At 42.3% G+C, this 16,736-nt stretch overlaps 1 protein-coding gene across 4 annotated transcripts in view; it reads left to right on the top strand.

The window, feature by feature from the left end:
- NTRK3 (neurotrophic receptor tyrosine kinase 3) overlaps window positions 1-15,132 on the top strand; it is a 357,528-nt gene extending 342,396 nt beyond the window's left edge. For 3 of the 4 annotated variants that reach the window (XM_077124141.1, XM_077124144.1, XM_077124143.1), the window contains exons 16-17: window positions 10,871-11,029; window positions 14,075-14,426. In XM_077124141.1, the coding sequence (XP_076980256.1) occupies window positions 10,871-11,029; window positions 14,075-14,260 (345 nt within the window). In that variant the 3' untranslated portion in view covers window positions 14,261-14,426. Of the gene's footprint in view, window positions 1-10,870; window positions 11,030-14,074; window positions 14,427-14,511 lie in introns of those variants that run through there. The other variant, XM_077124142.1, reaches the window with a different exon arrangement.
- The last annotated feature ends 1,604 nt before the right edge of the window (window positions 15,133-16,736 follow it).

Genomic DNA, 16,736 nt, shown 5'->3' with positions numbered 1-16,736 from the left:
TTCCCAGCCATTAGAGACATTTATTTTTTTGACATCTATGTCAACGTTTCACAGAGTTCCTCATTTGTGCTATGTGGGTTTTTACTTCTGATATTTAGAATGAGCATGCTCTGCCTTTCTTTTTGAGCATGTACAACTGGGACAGGGGGTGATTGGACCAGAGGGGTCCTCAAGTCAAGTGGAAAAAAACTCTATATGGCAGTTGCTCTGCAAAACCCTTGCAAACTATTTTATGTTTTGAAACTTCATGTATCCTCAAAGAGCTGTGGATCCTGGTTTATAATTACTATGGAGGATACTGTGCTCTATCTCTATTAAACGGAATGGGGATTTGAAGCCTCTTCCTATGGGATGGTGGCTTTCACTCTTTAGGTTGCATGAGAATCACCTTGGGTACATGTGAAAAGTACACTTCCCTACTGACAATAATCCAAGGCTGGAAACAACCAGCCTATCAGTAGGCATAGATGGAATAAACTGGCATAGCCAGACAGTGGAGACCTGATAGCTATAAAATAAATGAGCGAGCCCCAGGATACAGTAAATGAAAAAACAAAACAAAGTATAGAACAGTATGAGATGTTACCTTTTATCTAATAAAATGAGGGAAATGATTATAAATCCATATTTGGTAATATTAAACATAATGGAAGAATAAACTAAAAACAAATACAATTGGTTAGCTTTGAGGGAGGGGGAAAATAGAAGGGGAGGGGGTAGGCAGGACCTAGCTTTACTTGACAGTGCCTTGCTTTATAGTTTTGACTTTAGAATCAGGTAGCTTTTTACATAATAATAAAATAATATTAAATCAAATGGAAAAGCAAAGCAAAGACATTCCTAAAAATAAAGAGAAAAATGAAACAAAAGTCTGCGTACTAAGTTAGTGGTTTCATCACACAGATAGGAATTATTCAAAGAGACTGTATGTCACTAGAAGGTATATCCAAAGGGCAGGAAGAACTGCAGAGATTATAGACTGTTTAAGTAATCACTGTTAGTGACAATATTTGAACCGTTATTTTGAAATGCTCTCTCTACTATATATTACATATATTAGGATAAAGCAAGTAAGTAATGTTAGTGTTGTAGGGATCAGTATAAGAGAAAAGAATACAAATATAAAATCAAAGATGTTAAGTAAAAACTGTTATCCTAAATTTGAGTTGATAAAATCGATATGAACTCACAATGTACTTTCTCATAAAAAAGAGTTTTTCCCAAGCTGTTTCCACTGAAAAGACCTAGAAATAATGACCAACCCAGGGGCAATGAGCACTCCTAACACATCGTGTTGTGTTCTCTAAATTCATTGCCCACAAAAAGGATCCAGCCCTCCTTGGAGAAATGGCCAACTCCAGTTCTGGGATAGAAACTGTACGAAATGAGCCTGGAGTATTTTTTCATGCTGAAAAGCAAGGATGCTATGAAGGACTCCTGGGGTTATGAGAGAAGCTCCCATTGGCCAAAGATGGGACATCAAGTATCAAAAGGAATAGACTTCAATAGATTGAAACATTTAAATGTGTTAAAATCAATCAAGTGAAGACAGAAGAAGAATTCAAATTTCTTCTCAACAACAAAACAAGCCTCTTATCGGTGACCTTTGGAGGATGCTAGGATATCAATGAATTATTCTGAAAACTGGCAAATAAAGGGAAAGTCAAGCATTTATCCTGCCTTTCCCGTGCAAACTATACCTCAAGATAACCAAATATTCAATGGTAAGAACTTTTTTAAAAATAAGGTTTCCAGCCTCTATGAAGAAGGAATGCCAGAATTAAAAATTTTCCTCATTGAAGCCACTAAAGAAATAATAGATCTGGGCAATGATTATCAATGGCTGCTAAAACCACTGGGTGAGCCGGAACTCTATAACAGAGGAGCCCACTGGCCAATCTTAATATCACATAAAAGTGAGACAACCAGATATCACTTGCCTCCTGTTGATGCAGGAGGAAGTACCCTATGCCATCCGAGAAGCTGATTAGGACCAGGAACCTGGATGCCTGACCAGGTATAACCTAATTACAGAAAATGCAGTGGGTAGAGGAATATATGAAATGATACCACAAGTACATAATGAGTAAAACCCGAATGTGAGAAATTCCAAAGGACAAATGACCTAATTTCTTCAGTCATAAAAAAAGGGCATAGGGAATGGATCCTGTAGATTGAGAGTCTTAAAACTACATCACTGAACGCAATGGGTAGCTCTTCTTTTGGATCAAATTTTCGAAAACTGTTTGAGACTACTGGGAACATTTTACTGGATTGTTATTTGATCGCATTAAGGGATTATTGATATCTTGTTTATCTTACAACATAACAAAAAAAGTCATCGCCTTTGTTTTATTAAAAAGAAATGTGCAGGGGGGCCACGGTAGCTCAGCAAGCAGAATTCTCACCCGCCATGCTGGAGACCTGGATTTGATTCCTGGTGCCTACCTATGCAAAAAAGAAAAAAAAAAAAAGTGCAATATTGGGTTCTCCAATCCCTTTGAGTTGAATTCAGTGGTCATCAATCTTTTTCTATAAATGGCCATTTAGCATATATTTTAGGCTTTGTGGATGGTCCCTGTAGCAATGATACAATACTGCCGTTGCAGTGGAAAGCAGCTGTAGACAATTTAGAAAGGAAAAGACATGGCTGAGTTCCAATAAAACTTTATTTAGAAGTGGGCAGGTTATAGTTTGTGGATCCCTGGTCTAATCCATTGGGTCTGGAGTAAAACCTAGGAATCTGCATTTTGAGCAGGTGTACCAAGCACTTATGATCAGGCAGGCATCCCTGGAAGATAATTATAGTCATTAGTCCCTTTTTGGATGAGAAAACTGAGGCTTAGGCAAATGAAATGATTTGCCCAGGGATTCACAGTCAGGAGGTGGCAGAGCTGTGTTTCTAGAGTAAATTCCAGGACCCCATGTGCTGTCTCTGTCACACTCAATCCCAGGAAGATGTGGAAGAGAAATAAGGGAGGGGAGGCTGAGGAAAGCACAAGGGGAGGCAGAAGGAAATCTTTATGGTGCACACCTAACTCAGCAGTCTGTGTTAGAACAGAGGAGAGAACAAAAGGAGGAAAAAAAACAGTAAGAATTCTCATACAAAGCCCCACAAATGCAAAGGGAGTGTCTAGGGCATAATGCCAACTTTCCTACCTGGTTTTGAAATCTAGGGTTGCCAGATTTAGCAAATAAAGATATAGGACACTTAGTTAAATTTGAATTTCAGATAAATAAATGATTTTTTTTGTATGAGTATGCCCCATGGCAATATTTGGAACATAATTATAATAAGGAAGTATTCATTTTACCTGAAATTGAAGTTTAGCTGGGCATTCTGTATTTTCTCTGGCAGCCCTACTAAAGTGTGAAGTCAGTGAAAGCATTTAGCAGAATACTGGTGGGCAAGGGGTCAAGGGCACCCTGCCAAAGGACAATGAATATCACCAGGAACCTGCTCAGAGAGAAGGTACAGGGGTCACAGTGACTGGACTTCCCTTAACCAGCTAGATTTTGAAAGAGTCTCTTGACCTTTACCTACAATTCCCTTGTATGCAGTTGAACTTGGAGCAAATCTAAAGCCTGAGTCAATCAACTACCTCTGGTATCCCTACCTGAATTCTGGAACCATTCAAAACTCATCTGACTGCATGTAAAGGGAATTTTATGGGGATAGTGTCACCCTCACTCTGTTATGGCTTGATCCCTTAAATATCCTGGGAGTGCTCGGTTTTCTAAGAAACAGACTCAAAAATGCCTATAGCAGAATTGTACTCTGACATTAGCATGGTGAGTCAAGGGAACCAAGATCCCACTGAATTCAGGTCAGGGCAAAAACGGGAGCATACCCCCAGGGTCCTATGACCTCCATATCCTCCAAACTGACCCCAACCAAATCCTTATCCTTCAAACTGACGTCTGAACCCATGCATCCTGACCCCTACCAAAATCACCCAAAGCACTTCCAACCTCCCAGCTTTTCCCAGCTCCCATCCTCTTTGTCTGTGAGTGGTGTGAGAGGGTAAAGGAGGGAATGGTTGGTGGGATGGAAGGGAGGGCACCATCCAAGGTGGGCATGGGCCTCTTCCCCAGGGCAACCCGAAGATCTGTTTCCCTCCAACTACTTATTTTATTTCTAGAATCATTTGTCGGGGTCTTTTCTATACTTTATTACTATATGTCTTGTGTTTCAAGGCTCAGCCTTAATCCTTAATGTAGCTCATTGAAAGCTTGGATCATTGGCTAATATTTGTCATGCTGTGCATGGGCAGTTTCCCTAATCTTCGTCTGTAAAATGGGCATAATAGTTGTTTCCTTCACATAGGATGAGAGAGGAAATTAATGAGGAATATATGTAATACCCCAAGGGTTGGTACTTGGAATATATATTAGAATCATGCTTATCATTAAGATGATTATTTCAGCCTATCACTTGCCTGTCTAGGTTTTATCACGGGGAGTATTTGTCCATCCATTTTTACTAAGAAGGGATTTGACTATTACTTTTCCCAGACTGTGTCTCTCCAATGTGAGAAATTTTGTAGGTGACCCTGGAAGAAAAGCAGCCGAGTCTCGATGACTTTTCATGGGAAATATGGAAAGTCCAGAAGATTAAGTTGGTTTTGCTGCACATAAGAACAAAGTAAACAGTTTTATACCTTATGTGTATAACTTTAGCACTTAATGATATTCAGTGTGTTTTACGTACGTCATCTCACCTTAGGAAGGATGGTTGTTACACTCCTATTTTGAAGACGAGAAAATTGTAGCTCAAGAGGTTATGAGCTTGTCAAAAGTCACATCAGAACTGAAGGCTTCCAACTTATTGTTCAGCTCAGTGAAAATCTCGATTAGATTCTCCTTAGTGAGCCTCTGCCTTTTATATTTCTCTAATACTTATCTGCCCAAACACTGAAGCTTATCACAGTTGATGCCTACCATACTAGAATTTTTCTCTCTTTCTCTCACCTTTTCTGGGTTGTATATAAAATCATCAAATAAGACAAACACCAGCATCAATTAGGAGGATTCTATTTCTTAAAATTTTTCAAGAGAAGTGTTCCTATATTTCTGGCTTCTAATTGTTTTCATCAAAAAATCAGGTACCATATACCATTCTACCAGAGCATATAATCAAGTTAAATTTTCTTAAAAAATCTGTTTTGATAGATAAATAAATTAGTTTCACTAGTTTCCCTTTATTCATGTGTCTATTTTTTTCCTTTTGCTGATTTAAAATTTCAAATGTTATGTAGAATCATGCTAAAATTCCAAACACTATGGAAATAAAAAATGGAATTTTCTCCCTGGTCATTACCACCCTCACTTCCCTATATCGTTCCATGGCTCTCTCTCTGGACCTTTTACTATGCATTTACAAAGTTTTCTATTATTGCTGTATTTACCTGTGTATACACATATATATTTCACATGAATCAGAATGCTAATGTATATTTGCAATGTCTTCTGTTTTCATTTATTATATCTCAAACATCTTTGTATATCAGTACATGTACCTGTTATATTTATCTAACCACTGTGTATTTTGCCCTTAAAAACAATGAAATAAGTGTCTTCAACTAAATATGTTTGCTTAGAAGAGCAGGTATTTTTCTAATACTCCTAGAAGTGAAATTGCTGGGTTGAAACGCACTTGCATGTTTAGGTGGTCAGATTCTACCAGTTGCCCTCAGAAAAGTCTGTCCCAATCTCAGCCCTGGCATTGGACAGTAACTCTTTCCTTATTTTTAATCCAACACTGGATAGTATCAATCTTTTACAATTTTTTGCCAAGTGACATTGAAAAACGTGTCTCTTGTTTTAACTGGTATCACTTCATGTACTTGTGAACATTTATAATTATTTTATCTCCCATCTGCTTTTATCCTTTATTCATTTTTCTGTTGGATTGCTTTTTCTAACTAATTTGAATGAGCATTTTGTATCGTATGATTCATTCTTTTTCTGCTACATCTATTGCAGACATTTTCTCTGTCATTTAAATATGCTTATTTTGTATTTTGCCATATAAAAGTGTGTAATTTTTGTAAGTTGTATCTCTAAATCTTATCCTTTATGGATTCTTGGATGTGTGTCTTATTTAGGAAGGCCTTCCTCTCCTGAGGTTATACAAATATTCTTAAAAGTTTATTTCTAATATGATTATTGTTTTGTTTTTATGTTTAGCTCTTTAATCCATCTGGAAATGATTTTTGTATATGGTGTGAGGTAGGTATCTAAGTGTATTTATTTTTAAATGAATACTCCATTGTCCGAACACTTTGGTTACTAACCCATCATTTCATATATTAAATTACAATATTTATACATGAGTCTGCTTCTGGACTCTCTATTTTGTTCCATTGACAAATTTGTCTATTCCTATGCCAATAACAGTGTATTCATTACTGTAGTTTTATAATATGTCTTGCTATTGGTAAAGCAAATCTCCTTGTCCTATTTCAAGTGTATCTTAGCTTTTATCAACAATGTACTCCTCCAGATGAATTTTGGAATCATCTTGTGAATTTCCATACAACATTCCATTGGGGTTTTCATTTAGATTACGTGTTGGATTTTTAGATTAATTTGATGGGTTCATGAGAGATTTATAATTATTGAGTCTTTCTATCCAAGGAAATGGTGGGTCTTTCTATTTATTCAGATCTTCTTTTCTGTTCTTCAGTAGCCTTCTTTAAATAGACCTCATGCATTTCCTTCTATGCCTACGAGTTTTAAACGTTTTTATGGTAGCTATTGTACAATCTTTCTTTTCATTGTATTTCAAAGTGATTGCTGCTGGTGTGTGAAGGTAGTTGGATTTTTATCTGCTAATCTTATAAGTGAGTAACTGACTAAATCATATGATTGATTCCAATGGCATTTCAGTTAGTTATCTTGAACTTTTGAATCATCATATAATATGTAAAACAATGGCAGTATTGACTCTTTCTTTTCATTATTTCTGCCTCATTTTTACTCTTGCTTTATTGCATTGGCTAGAACCTCCTGAACAGTGGGTAGCATAAAATCAGTGAAAGAAGATATCTTCTATCCTGTACTTGGTTTTAATTCTAATGTTTTAAAAATATATATGATATTGAACAAAGAAAATTACTTCTAATACTAATGAATTAAATCTTTGAATCAGGAAAGGGTGTTGAAATTTTGGGCATCTTTTGAAAGGGTAATATGGATAATAAGGATATTTCTTCTTTCATCTCTTGACATAGCAAACTAAATGATAGATTTCCTCAGCCTGAAGCATTCTTTGCATTGATAGGATAAATTTTATTGAGTTATAATAGAGAATCATTGTAATATATTGCACACTCAAAATGATAGTATTTAACGGGCAATGGTGGCACAGTGGCAGAGTTCTTGCCTGCCATGCCAGAGACTTGGTTTGATTCCCGGTGCCTGCCCATGCTGAAAAAAAAAAAAAGCCCATATTTTGGGTGGGCCATGGTGGCTCAGCAGGCAGAGTTCTCGCCTGCCATGCTGGAGACTCGGGTTCGATTCCCGGTGCCTGCCCATGCAAAAAATATATATATATATATATATAATATTTTATTATGATATGAAGATGATAGTCATAACAGAAACAGTTTTACACATACATAAATATTATATCTGAGTTTATACATTTAAGGCTATAGGCTGTTTGACAGGCCAAACAAAGTGATTTGGGACACCCCTCTTATCATTTTTACCTTCAGAAAAGTATAAATAGCACAGAAAACTTCAGTAGAACTCACCCATAAGTCTGGATCTTGTTCCTTTCCCGTGGGCAGATTTTTTAAGACACTTCTGTTTTGTTTTTGTTCAATTTTTCTACCTTTTCTTAAAAAATTTTTGAACATTAACATTTGCTGGTAAATCAGTCATTGTATCTATATTTTCAAATTTATTGTTGCATCTGTATTTTCAAATTTATTGTTGTAATATTCTTAATATTTTAAATTTATCTCCTCTATGTTCCTTGTCAATTTTGCCAGTTTATATACCTTTCAAAAGAAGTAACAATTGATTACATAGATGGAATCTGCCTTTTTTTTCCTTTTCATTGTCAGTTCTGTTTTATTTTGTATTATACTAATTCCTTATTTTGTCTTTATTAGTTTCCTCTTGCTTTGTTGTTCTTAACTACCTTTTCTGTTGAATCCTTTTTTAATTAAATATTTTACTAAGTGCTTAAATTCTATAATTTTTTTCCCAAAATTCCCTTAGTTATATTCCATAGGTTTCAGTGACCTAACCATTAATTTAAATTGTTTTAAATTTTAATTTTTATGTTTACCAAATATTTTTTGAATTCCCTAGAAAGAGCCTTTTAAAAAATGTATCCTTTTGTTGTTAATTTCCATTTAACTTTCTTTGGTACAGAAAGGTTTCCTATTTTTACTATCTGCTTATTTTTACTATCTGCTTATTTTTGTTCTTGGAATTTTGAGATTCTCTTGCAATCTCACAAATGATTGACTTATATAAGTTTTTTTTTTTTAGGTATTTTTAAAAATACTTATAAAGGTTAAAAGTCACACATGATCAAATACATTCTTATCAATTCAAACTCATTATTTGTATTTTCGAAAGGTATTTTTATTCATTTATTTATGCTGTCTTCTTGATTCGTCATTTTGTGAAACAGGTATTTTAGTTTCCTATTATAATTATAGCTTTGCCAGTTTCCTTTTATTCATGACCTTTTTAAAATCTTTACATATTTTGTTTATATTTTGATTGGCGCACAAAACTTCATGACTCTAAAAGATCTAATTTTGCCATCTTTAAGTATGATATAGACTTCTTGTTTCTAGTTAATTCACAGCATTCTTGAATTCTTTTTTTCTCCTTATATTAGCACAGCCAACTATATTTTGCTTTTATTGTTGGTTGCATTTCTCTATCCTTTCATTTTCAACATTTTCTGCTATTTTGCTTTAGGTATGCCTTTTCTGTAAAACACACATCTATATTTACAAAGTGTATAATTCAGTCTGGCAATATTATTTTAACTTCTGTTGCATTTTGTATTTTCTAGTCATGATCATCCCTTCCCTCTCTTTCTGTTAGTAGTCTTCTTGGCATTGGCTAAAGATTTTTGATTCTGTTTTCCCTAAAAATTGGTATTTGGAAGTTGTATGTTCTATTGCAGTTTTTCTACGAGCTATTTTAAAATTTAACAAATATATTTAAATTTAAAATGTTATAACCAACAACTGATCAGTCTGTAATCTCTCTTTCCTTCCCTTCTAAAACACAAAGCCTTTTTCAGGCATTTTATTATCTCCCTCCTTATTCTTCCTCACCTTTGTTATTACCTGGAATTTTCATTCCGGGCGAATATGGTTAGCAGTTCTAGTAGTCGTCATATTAGCATGACTAGTATTAGTATTTACTTTCTATTTTACAGGAAGCCTTTATTAGTAATTGCATTATATTTTCCTACAAAATTAGCAACCATTATTTAAATTCAAATTGCGTTTTCCTGGTTTATTCTCTTTGCATCATTATGTTTCAAGCCCTTGCATACCTTGGATCCTTCCTGGGGTTCTTCTGGACTCCCCCCACCTTTACGTTTTCCTCCTCCATCATCTGAAAGCCTGTGAATGGTCAACTTGATGAGTTTCTGTTTGCCTGAAGAAACATCTTCATTTGTCTTTACACCTGACACAGAGCTATCCTGATTGTGGCGTTCGGGGTTGAAAGTCATTTTTCTCAAAACCCATGTTATCTTTTATCTCCTCAAAATATTTCAAGTGGATAAGTCAAACATGATTTCCCTTTTTAGAAGCAAAATTTCCCATCTCCCATTAAGTTATTCTTTCTTAAATATCTGGCAACAACAAACCCCCTCTTCACCCCCAGTTGGCCCACTGGAGAAATGAGAACTTCAGGTTTATTGTTCATTAGGACATTGAGAGAGACTTTTTTTTATTTAGCTCAATGGTAAGCAACTCTGTAACAACAGATTCCACATATTGGTCAAAATTCCAGTTTCTGATGCTTTATTTCTAACAAAGTTGTTCGCTCTTGATCTTTAAAACGTGTTGTGAATGTCTTTCCACTTATGCTAATACCCCTCACTTGCCAGGCAGTGAGGATTTCCCTAATGTCTTTCTTGGAAAAAGGAACCCGGGGTGTCTTCCCTGACAGCCACCCTTGCTCTTGGCTGTGAGCTCAGCAGATCCATGGCTGGATGGCCACCTTAAGTCTATTCATGGACTCCTATTATTGATCCTTGAGACATGCTAAGAGCTGTCCTGAGTTCTCTTTGGTCCACCTGATTTCCTATTAACACTTGAGCTTCCATTCTTTGGGAATTTCCTTGTCCCATTCCCTTGACACATTGTCCAAAGTCATAGTGAGAAATTCAGCATTGTCAGATAGAACACGGAGTTACAGTTTAACAGATTAGATGCAATTGGGATACACTGTGCCTTAGCTACCTTGGTCGAAGTTTCTAAACGTGACACCTGCAAATGCTCTGATACTCGATGGCCTCTCTCAGTGATTCTGCTGCCTCCTCTCTGGGCTTCCTCTCAAGACGAGGCTTTACTGTAGTACCTGGTTCTGAAAACCTTCTCTTGCACTTCACTAGCCATCTCGTGGGCTTTCTCCACATGCAGTCTGAAGGGACCTACCTTCCCTCAGGTGTTATCTCTAACTGCTATCCTATCTCCTCCCAGCTTTTTGGTCTTGGCTGCAAGTCAGTGCAGCCACCTGCCCTCTGATATGAGTTAAGTGAAGCTGTGGCTGTGTTAGAGTGTGATACGTCATAAGTGCATCCACGTGAAGTGTGTAGAGAGACGTGGCTGATTGTGCCTGTCTGGTCACTCGGCACATGCCTCTTGTCCCCTTCTAGGTGGGAGGACACACCATGCTCCCCATCCGTTGGATGCCCCCCGAAAGCATCATGTACCGGAAATTCACTACGGAGAGTGACGTCTGGAGCTTTGGTGTGATCCTTTGGGAAATCTTCACCTATGGAAAGCAGCCGTGGTTCCAGCTCTCAAACACAGAGGTAACACATGGGGGAGGGGGGAATGGGAAACCTGATTCTGGGGAAGGCAGAGAAGAGATACCTCCAGCGAGGCTTGGGCCGAGCGTGCATAAAGTTAGGGGGCTTCAGAGCCAGCAGAGTGGGTGGACAGCAGGGAGGTGTCGGGAGGGGAAGACTTCTGAGCTGGAGAAGAGTAACTGGAGGGAATGTGGCATAATTGTCAAAAAAGCTGAAATCTCATATCTAAATGGAGATGCAAGTCACGATTCTGTTTGTTCTGCTACACTTTAAAATCACAAATGTTTCACTAAGGCATAAAATGAGAACAAAGAAATGCTCTGAGTTTTTCAACTGTGCCATCTTGTGGAAACACCTCCGCTTTGTATACTCAAACAGTCAGAGTCCCCAGAGGTTTTAGGCATATTCGGCCCACAGGTGTGGAGGAGGGTGATTTAGGGAGGTGAATTTCAAACCTGAAATTTGATAGCATTACACGAAATGAAACATAACGGTAAACAAATGAATAATAAATATAAACAATAAGCACATTTTTATATTTTAGCAATTTTAATTGGTAATCATAAAAATAGTAATAAACACATTTTAATAGTAGCCAACACGCAGCGCCAGGCATTTCTTCTAAGGATGTTAACCGTACTAACTTGTAAACTTTCACAAAAACACCTGTGCGGATTGAGGACAAAGAGAAGTCCTGCTGGTGGACTGGCCAAGGGCTCAGAGCTGAGAGCCTCAGGGCAGGGAGAGATGTGTCCAGGGCCATGGGATTCCTCAGCCTTCACAGCCAGGTGAGAAGCTCCTCAGTTGAGTCTGGATTGGAGTGGCGATGCCCCCGAGAATTCCACAGTTTGTAGAAATTAAGGGGCTGGGCTGCCCCACCCAGCAGACCTACAAGATATCGCTATGCTTTTAATGGTATCCTGTTTTCTGGGAATATGTGAATAGAGGGACTTTCAGTATTTGGAATCTTACCAAAATATTCAAGACAGTCTGTTTCTTCTAGGAAGCTGTGTTCATTTCTGCTTTTCTATGTACTTAATTAAGTGAATTCCAGAGACTGAAAAGAAGGCCTTTCTTTAAATCTGTGCTATTTCACCATTCACAAACTCAATGGGATCCAACCACATTATCCAAAGTAGCACAAAACATATTAACAAACTTAAAAAAAAAATGACAGAGTATATATCAGAATCCCATTTGTCATAGTATTAAAAAAAGAATGCTACCACCTTCCTGGGGGCTGGGATTGGTGATCACCACATACGTGCACACACAGAGGTAACTGTACCCATGCACACATGTGTACATGTGTCCGCAACCCCCCTGGGCCCAGCCTCCATGTAGTTTGGTGGTCCCAGAAAACAGAGGAGCTGGCCCGAGGGCACCATTGGTCTTGGCAGAAGACTTGTCCTGGACCTCCAAGCTGGCTCGCCACAGTTAACAGCACGTTTAACTTCTGAGCTCTTCTCACACTGCCTGGTGACCCACGGGCCTGGTGAGGGTCCTACCCCCACCACCACACCCGCCACACCCACCCCATCAAGTGAGCGCTGGTAGTTACTGGGGGTGGATTTTGCTGTGGAAACTGACTGAGTGAACAGTCCCATGTTGGGACACACTGTTGATCTTAGCTCTGGCAGCTGCTGCTGCAGTCTGAGCTGGATCCCTTTTCATGGAGGTGAAGGAAGTGGAGTGTAGAAATGGGGCTCTGATATGAATAAGGAATATGAGCTGCTGGAAATCCTGAGGACGGCAAAGAAATGAGCCTGGCAGGCCCCCCAGGCTCCGGGTGAACGTGACCAGGAAGAGGCTCTGTCGCAGTGATGGTCTGGCAAGCCCATTCCAGGGGCTGAGTGACATGGGACAGAGCCCCAGACAAGGTCCTGGGGGGGTGGTGTAGGGAGGTAGGGGAGAAAAAAGGCAGTTCTCTTGCCCAACTAAATACAGACTAATGGGAACAGAAAAGCGGACTAACATTTGTTCAGGTACTAAATTAGAGATTCTTTTCCGAATTTTTTTCATCATAACCAATTTTCAAAAGAGGAAACAAGTTCTGGCAAAATGACTTGCCCAAAGTGCACATATTCAGCCCATGCTTGAGGGCACCCCAGATCTGCAAGTAGAGTCAGAAAGAGTTATGGCTAACCTGAAACTGAGACATGAAACCTTGAAAATGCACATATTCCATTTTAGCTAAGAAGCGCCTTTGAGGAATTGGAAATGAACAGCAAGTTACAGGAAATGAACTCCAGTGGCTGGCTGGGGTTGGTGCAGCCACGTTTTATTCATTTTCTTCCTACCTCTTCTCATTGCCTGAAGTCCTGGTCCTTATAGCCCTCCCTGGAGGCAGGCAAAGCAGGTATTTCATCCCCGTCTTACAGCTGGATGCTGAGGTCCAGTCCCCTGCACTGGCTGCCCAGCTAAGACAGTGCAAAGCAAGAGGTTAATCCCAAGAAAGACTTTCAAAGAAAGAGGATGCATGGTTGAGTGCGAAGAGCAGGGAGCACAGGCCCTGCTGAGAAAGGGTCCTATCAGATACTGCGGAGTGGAGTATGGTGTGCACAGAGGGACACAGTGATAGAGAGGGGTGCCTGCAAGAAGCGGGGGCTAAGGGGGCATGGGGATGGAGGCTCCATGGACAGAGGGTGCAAGGCTCCTTCTGGGGCAGTGTGGCTTTGTGAGATTGGGAAGCCAGTCCTAAATGGAAAAGGAATGCAGCTCAGGCACTCAAGTAAGTTAGAGAACTGGAGAAGAAGAGTGAATTAAAAGAATGCGTACATGCCAAGAGTCAGATAGAGTGGGCGTCTGTGAAGGTCTGACCCCAGGCGGTGGAGGAGAGAGGCTACCGCGGGCTTGACCAGCCACCACTGCCACTGCCCTTGTAACCCATACACCCAACAGGCGACAAAACCGGGGCTGGGTGCAGCCCTGCTTTGAGCCCATGCTTGCGGGCACCCCAGATCTGCACCGCGGCTCGTCAATGGAGATGTTGCTTTCCACCAGGCTAGACTGTGGATGTAACTTCCTTGTTCCCCTGCTCTTCTTTAGGTCATCGAGTGCATCACCCAAGGTCGGGTTCTGGAGCGGCCTCGAGTCTGCCCCAAGGAAGTGTATGACGTCATGCTGGGGTGCTGGCAGAGGGAGCCCCAGCAGCGGCTGAACATCAAAGAGATCTACAAGATCCTCCACGCTCTGGGGAAGGCCACGCCCATCTACCTGGACATCCTCGGCTAGACCCGTGGTCAGGAACCCCTGTTCTGTTGCCTCTTCTCTCCCTGCCTCCCGACTTCCTCCACCGCCTCACAACTCCTTTCTCCCATTCTTGACTGAAGCGAACATCATATAAACTCAAGTGCCTGCTATACATACAACACTCAAAACAGAACAAAACAAAACAAAAACATAGAATGAAAAAAACCTGTAAAGCAGTTTGGCATATATATATATATATATTTATATATCTAACTATCTATCTATATCTACAGAGAGATATGTCCTTCACTACTACAGAGAGAAGCTGCTGATACAGAAAACCACAAGACTTGAGCAACAACTCAGAAAATCCTAACTCTAATTAATGCAAATGAAAATTCCCTTTGACTTAAGCTGTGGCCTGTGCTTCTTTGGCTTGTAGGAGCAGAAGAGCCTGGTGATGCAGAGAGACAATCTCCTCGTTAGGACCTGAGGAGCCGGGCAGGGGCGGACCCGGTGGACCCGGTGTGGGGGTGGGGGGAGCTGCGGTGTGCCCCCCCTCCACCGCCTCCGCACCCATCCCCCTGGCCTCCACTTCAAGACAGTTTTCTAATCTGCCCATTCTTAAAAGTGTAGACTTGACCTTCCGGGAATGTGGTGACGGCGCCTATGGGTCAACCCTGATCAAATGACACAACGCAAAACCCTGACCGCGGCAGGGGTCAGCCTCGCGCAAGGTCCTTGGTCAGACCGGAGGGGGCCGTGGGAAAGGGCCGCGGGCATCCGTCCTCTGAACTTCAAGAACTGGACTCTCTGGACCTCAAGAACAGGAGAATGGACAGCTGACGCCCGACCCTGACAAGGCACCGGCGCCCATCGTTCCGCCCCTGGAAAGACCTCACGGCTCCCCTCCCCCAGCTGCCCAGCCCGGGCATCCCAGGGCTTAGGGAGCAGAGCCCGCGCGGGGCCACGCACTGTGGGCACGGCAGGAGGACTCTTAGTTGCTTGCAGGCCGTGAAGAGGTATGCCCCCCTAGGTCCTCCACCATTGCACAGCTGCCCCCCACCCCACCCCAGTTCGGAGCCCCCGCTTCCTGGGCCTCCATCTGGCCCCTGTGGGGGAAGGGAGCCCGGCCTGGCGCGAGGCCCGGGCAGTGCTGGTTTCAGGGCGCCAGGCGGGGGGCGGGCAGCGGAGAGCCTGCCCGGCCCCTGCGCCGAGCCCCTTCGCGTTCTCCTCACGTTTCCAGCCCGGGGAAGAATTGATGCATCCGCCTTTTAGTGGTGTGAGAACGCAGGGGCTGAGGAATCGCGGTGGGGGTGGGGGAGGGGTGGGGGAGGAGCTGAGGCTCTGGGAGGTGGGGTCGGGCTGGGGGTCTGCACGAAGACCGAGCCCCGGCCACGGAGCGAGAAGGAAGCCTCCAGGCCCCGGCCAGCTCCCCCTGCCCCAGCACGGGGGAGATCACTGTCTTGCCAGCGGCTGCCAAGGACAGCAGGAGGCGCAGGGCTCTGACACGTGACCACGGAGGGACCGCGGAGGCCAGCGGCTGGACCCCACAGAGCCCTTCCCCCTGGGAGGAGAGCTGCCCTGCATCTCACCTAAGCCCAGAACTACCTAACAGACTGGCCTCAGCCCAACCGCAGTCCCCTGGGCCTTCTGCCCTGCCCCCTTCGTTGCCAGAGGGGCTGTCAGCAGCCTGGACGCCCTGGCCTGCGGGAAGGTCAGCATCCCTGTGTGGGACTCAGGACTGAAGAACGTGTACGTGGTTTTACTTCTTTTTTAGACCAAGAAATGTTTTTATTCAAATAGAAAAGAGCTGTGCTCAGATTGTCAGCCGCCCGTAGAGATTGAGGAATCAGAGAGTGAGCCCAGCTGGTCTGGGAGGGGAGGGAGGGGAGCTGCCAGGTGGGAGCTCCAGGGTGGTGGAGGCCTCCCACTGCCCCTGAGGACTTTGGGGAAAGCCCCTTGGGTTGACCACATCAAGAGAATCCTTTGCTACCCCACGGCACTTCCTCTTGTCCTGCCACCCAGAGGCCCCTGCCCTGTCTGTCCTGGGGCCGTGATGGCTGGGCAACGACCCAGCCTGGTTTTGATGTGGAAAGCCAAGGGAAAGGAATTTAGGGAGGGGACAATCTGGAGGGGCCCGAGGGGAAAGGATATTCCCATCAGATGTGAGATTCCGAGGCCTCAGCGGTGTCCTTCCCCACCGAAGATGCTGTATGGCTTCCGCCTTCTTGGCAGTGTGTTTCTAGACCTTTGTAGTCACGTGTGGGCTGGGAAGCAAGGGAGGGGACAGGGGGTTGGGGGCTGGGGTGACAGCTGGGGCTTCAGCCAGGGCACTGAGTCCTCACGGCTTGATGAAAGGGGTCAGTTCCCTTGGGGACATGGAGCACAGAAAGAGGCTGGAGTTGTCAGGTGGACTAGCCTTGGCCCCATGGTCTCCACGTTGTCCGCAAGGTCATTTGTTCGCTGTGCCCATTGTAAGCAGCTGCCTGTGGAAGAAAGTGGAGGGCAGAGATAG

Source organism: Tamandua tetradactyla, chromosome 12 (genome assembly GCF_023851605.1).
Source record: "Tamandua tetradactyla isolate mTamTet1 chromosome 12, mTamTet1.pri, whole genome shotgun sequence".
Classification (NCBI taxonomy): Eukaryota; Metazoa; Chordata; class Mammalia; order Pilosa; family Myrmecophagidae; genus Tamandua; species Tamandua tetradactyla.
This window is presented reverse-complemented; position numbering and strand designations above follow the sequence as displayed.